A 5,305-nucleotide genomic window follows, 5' to 3' on the forward strand; every position below is an offset into this window, starting at 1 on the left:
TGTAGCTAGTGCAATCGCTCGGGTTCAGTTAGAGCCCAATGCCTCTCTTGGGTTCAGTTAGAGCGCAACGCCTCGCACACACGCGCGTGCGTGTATGAGAGAACCACGCATACCATCGTGCATCGCTCGGCCCCGACCACCCACCGTAACCAGGAACTCCCTAATATTTTCCTCGCCCTTGTTTCTACCATGTTTTTTTTCCGTCATGCACGACCCAAAGAATGTCATGCAGCTGTGTCTGTGGCCTGCCCAGGACGAAAAGCCCATTTTCTATCATGGTTTTTTGTCATAGAAGTAGGATCCAACCACATCTATGATGATACCAGGTTTTTCACAATTATCGTCATAGAAGTGTCATAAGCATGACAAAAAAATTTGTTTGGCCCAAAATGTCACGAATGTCTCTTTTTTGTAGTGGCTGTAATGGGTCGTGAGTTAGCAAGCTGTAAATGGGATATATGCAAACAGGTCATTAACAGGCTTTCCGTCGGCCAGCTCGCTACCTTCTGATCAAGTAAAATGGGCCGGCCTTTTCACCGGAATGGCCCTCTATTGGGCCTTGCCACGTGTCGACGTAACATAGGCGCCTTCGGTCCAATGAGTGGTTGACATCTGTCCCAACGGTGAGCCAACACATGGTTCCTCTGGCCATTGAGAATTTTACATGTGGAAAATTCCCATTGGTACGTGCTGATAACGGGTTATCGGATGCCACGTGTTGGTTACCCTTGACGAAAGAACTTCGATGATGCGTGATTTATCGTCATGGAAGTGGACACTTCCGTGATGCTAAATTTTAGTAATGTGATGAAACACTTCTACGACGGCATAGGTATGACTATCTTGATTCTATCATAAAATCGTCGTGGATGTACATGCATGACAGAAACATGACCTACTGTGACAGAAACATGACCTCTTGGCGATGTTGTATGCCTCCTTATTCGTGTCGTGTGGCATGTGCTCCAATTCCAAGCTTAAGAATTGTTTCTCAATTGTGCGTACCTCCTCAAGGTAGGCCTCCATGTGCTCGTCCTTTGGCGTGTACACCTTTTTGGAGAACTTGACGAGGAGCTGGGAGTCGCCCCTGATGGTGAGGCGCCTGACTCCCAGAGTCGCCGCAGCCTTGAGGCTGATGATTAGGCCCTCGTATTCCGCAATGTTGTTGGAGAACTTCTCGCCATGCTGGAAGCAGAGCTGCACGACGTTGTAGAGCTTGTCTTGGGTAGGCGAGATGAGCACGGCTCCAGCCCCCATGCCCTGACGTGCGAATGCTCCGTTGAAGTACATGACCCAACCATCCGGTGCTTCTCTTCCGGGCGTGAGAGAATGGCCCTTGCCCACTTCTCGGTCAGGGGCCATAGTCCATTCTACCAAAAAGTCAGCAACGGCCGCACCTTTGATGATTCTGGTGGTGTTGAACTCCAAATGGAACGCCTGCAGCTCAATGCTCCATTGGCGACCCTTCCCGCGGCGTTAGGGCTCCGGAGTACCCTCTCCTAGGGGTAGGCTGAGATGACATTGATGGGGTGTCCTTGGAAGTAGTGACACAGCTTTCAGGAGGCAACAAGGAGTGCGAGCAAAAGTTTTTGTGGAATGGGGTAGCACACCTGCGCATCACGCAACACCCTGCTGACGAAGTACAGTGGGTGCTCGATGAGGGTGGAAGCGTTGGCGGGGTCCGGTGCCTCCTGAGGCTGGGGAACCTCAGGAGTTTTGTCATCTAACGGGGTAATCGTGGCCTCGGGAGCACCATCATCAGGAGTCCTACTGATCGGAGGGATGGCCGAGGCATGAGGAGCACCATCATAAGGCTGCGGCGCCTCGGTCGGGTGCGGGGCGATGTGCCGCGTGCCCTTTAATAGATGCCCCTCCTGGCCTGCCATGAGCGTTGCGCTGGCAGAGTGAGGTGTGGTAGCCAGGTAGAGCACCAATGGTTCAAGGGGGCGTGGTGCTACCATCACCGGTGCCCTGGTGAGGTACCTCTTGAGGTCTTGGAAGGCCACGTTAGCCTCCGGAGTCCACTCGAATGGGCCCTTCTTTTTCATCAGCTTGAAGAAGGGGACGGTGCTCTCTCCTAGCTTGGAGATGAAACGCACGAGCGACGTTACGCAGCCTGCCAGCTTCTACATCTCCTTGAGGGTTTGTGGCGGGCTCATCCTTTCTATGGTCTTGCCCTTCTCCAGGTTGGCCTCGGTCCCTCTCTGCGACACTAGGATACCCAGCAGCTTGCCAGACCGGATGTCAAACACACATTTTTCCAGGTTGAGTCGCAGGTTCACTTTGCACAGACTGGTGAATGTCTCCTCCAGATATTCGATAAGGGTTCTTGCCTCCCAAGATTTCATCACTATGTCCTCGACGTATGCCTCGGCGTTCCTCTCGAGCTACTGACCCAAGGCAATGTGCATCAGCCGCTAGAAGGTACCTCCTGCATGGCGCAGTTCGAACGACATGCAGGTGTAGCAGTACACCTCGCACGGGGTCAGGAAAGTTGTCTTCTCAACATCCTACACAGCCATCTTGATTTTGTGATAGCCCGGAAGGCGTCCAGGAAGCACAGTAAATCGCACTCTGCGGTGGAGTTGACCATCTGATCGATGTGTGGGAGAGGGAAAGGGTCTTGAAGACAAGCCTTGTAGAGGTTGGTGAAATCGACGCACATGCGCTCCTTCCCGCCCTTCTTGGGGACGATAATCGGGTTCGCCAACCAATCCGGATGCCGCACTTCGCGAATGACACTGGCCTCTTGCAGGTTGCGGGTCTCCTGGACGATGAACAACTGCTTCTTCGGGGCTTGCTGCTGTGCATTCTGCTTTATCGGGCGTGCGTTGGGGCACACCATCAGGTGTTGCTCGATTACCCCACGCGGAACCCTGACCAGGTCTGCCACTTCCCATGCAAACATGCCCTGGTTCGCATGGAGGAAGCTGACCAGCGCCTCTTCCTGGTCTGAGGGGAGGCCGGCGCCTATGGTGAAGGTAGAGCCCGATCCACTGTCTTCGCCGACCGGCACCTACTTCATCTTGGCACGGTCTTGAGAAAACAACTGCTTCTTCTTTGATGGCGTAGCTATCGGATTTCGGGTTTCGCAGACCCTTGAGAGGTTCAAACTCTGGGGTGCGTGCAAAGAACCCAACCTCCGCAGTCTGCCTACTCGCTAATCTCACGGCCTAGCTCGACGAACTGGAAGGAAATGGGACACAGCAATTTACCCAGGTTCGGGCCACCTTGCGGTGTAAAACCCTACTCCTTCTTTATGGTGGATTGGCCTCGAGGGGCTGAGGATGAACTAGTACAGTGGGAGAACAACTTCTGGAGGAGGCGTGTTCTTGTGCTCGAGTGAGTTGGTGAGCTGGTGAAGGTGGAATGGATTTCCCTCTCCCTGGTGTTGGCTAGGCCCTATTTATATTGGCCTTCGTCATCTTCCTAAATGAAGGCAGGAACGGATCCCACAATGGTGAAATTTGAAGGGAGACAACTAGTACATGCTATCCTGACAAAAGTATTCTTTGCCTACAAAAGCCTCTCATCGTGACTCCTAGGTGGGCTCGGCGATGACCTCCGTCCAGCTGCCATAGCGGTCTTGGTCTTGTTGCACTGGAATGGAAACCTTTGGCTGATTCCTCGGGACTCCGCGCCTATGCTTGCCTCCTTAGCACCGAAGAGGAAACTGCTGTTCTGCGCCCGCTGGCGCCCGCCTGGCCTTGGTCGTCATGGCTCATGTCATCCGAACCTCATGAGGTGAAGCTTGCATAGAAATCTCCGCTCCTCGGGAGCCAGCCTGGGGAGGCCGCTCCTCGTGGAGGTCTTGATGTCATCCGCCTCGTGAGGCTTGGCCCCTCACGAGGGTCTTGATTTGTTGATGCTGAAGCTAAGCCGTACCGGGCCGTCGATGGAGCCATGCCATGGGCCGCAGGCAGCCAAGTCTAGGTACCTCCATTCCCGGAATTCTGACAGTAGCCCTCGAGGCCAAGGTGCGCCCGAACTTGGCTTCGAGGAGAAGCCAAAGGACAAGTGCCGAGCACCGCAGGCCCTAACCGCCTACGACCTTGGTCGATGCGTGGCGCTTGATTGGATGTGGGTGCCTCTGCTTCCCCATGCTACCTTGGCAACCGTTTTACTTGACGAGTCCCTCTTGCATGCAGAGAAAAACCATCATTGCGTGGGATCGTGGAGGCCAACGGTTGGACTCCCCCGGCTATAAATGAGGGGAGGGGCAGAGCCCCCCTTGCTCATCTCCATCTTCTTACTGCCCGCTCCTCCTTCTTCTTCCTTGTCACGCTGTCTTGTTGCAGTATCCATGGCGCCGGTCAGGAGATTCTCCGCGGCGGACAAGGGAAAAACTCCTCGGGAGGAGCCTGCGCCACTTCCATCGAAGAAGAGGTTTAGCCGCCCCCACGACACCGGCGAATGGCAGGAGGTAACGCGGCCTTGGTACAAGCGGCCCCCGCCTGGCTTCCCGATTCCCCTGTACACCCGCGCGCAAAGCTCAAGATAGGGCGTCAGTGCCCAGCATCACGCGGGCAGGGGTCATGGTTGAAAGGCCGAGGCCGTGCAGCCAGCCGGCCCGCGAACCCATGCCGAGGGCACCTAGCGCGAGGTTGTGGTGTGGGCAGCGATGCCGCCGCGCACATGGATCCGGCTCCCGAGGTTCTTTGCCAAGGAGATGCCGCGCGAGGGGGCCACTTGAGCTGTGGCTGGAACACGCCAGGTGATGTAGCCTAGCCTCAGGGGCGGAGGCTGAGCTCATTCCCCCGGGAGACATCTTCATGACTCGGGGATGGGGCAAGGTCGCCCGCGCCTGCCGCTCGGAGGAGGCCCTTGCCATCCACTTTTAGTACGATGGCAACTCCATGCTATTCTTCAAGGTCTTCGCCGAGGACGACCAGTGCCTATAGTGTTGATCCGGGGGAGGCAGTCCACGCAGCACGACCACGGGTATCGAACTTGCCCCTGGCCTTGCCGCGTGATGCCCCAAGACCGGCGCTCCAGATGCCTTCCATGGATTCCGAGATTCGTCGTGTGTTTTGTCTTGTTCGTTGCATTCATCTTTGCATCATGTGCATTGCATCATGTCATATTGCCCCCCCCCCGTTTTAAAAACTCAACTAAATAAATTGCATAGATCGTTGATCTATTTAAATTAAGGGAAATGCACATGGTTATTTCTCTTTATAACATATATCCTCCCAATATTATTAGGGAGCTATAAAATAATTATTCCATTAATTTGGAATTAACCACAACCCGCTTGCATTTTAAAGTTCCTTTGGTTTCTGAATATTCACATCCTTGCTCTACT

The 5,305-nt window shown here is 54.4% G+C and overlaps 1 protein-coding gene across 1 annotated transcript; it reads right to left on the bottom strand.

Annotated features, from left to right (window-relative positions):
* Positions 1-435: 435 nt before the first annotated feature.
* On the bottom strand, positions 436-1,257 carry LOC147979369 (uncharacterized). The gene is made up of 2 exons (XM_087515171.1): positions 900-1,257; positions 436-443 (listed from the first exon to the last, which is right to left on the bottom strand). The coding sequence occupies exons 1-2, from the start codon at positions 1,255-1,257 to the stop codon at positions 436-438; spliced, it is 366 nt and encodes a 121-aa protein (XP_087371297.1).
* Between the last annotated feature and the right edge of the window lie 4,048 nt (positions 1,258-5,305).

The sequence above is a fragment of the Triticum urartu genome, chromosome 3A (assembly GCF_056163025.1).
Source record: "Triticum urartu cultivar PI428250 chromosome 3A, HENAU_Tu73, whole genome shotgun sequence".
NCBI lineage: Eukaryota > Viridiplantae > Streptophyta > Magnoliopsida > Poales > Poaceae > Triticum > Triticum urartu.

Coding starts and splice junctions, on each gene's coding strand:
- LOC147979369 (XM_087515171.1), bottom strand. CDS start 1,257: ATGGGGGCTGGAGCCGTGCTCATCTCGCCTACCCAAGACAAGCTCTAC.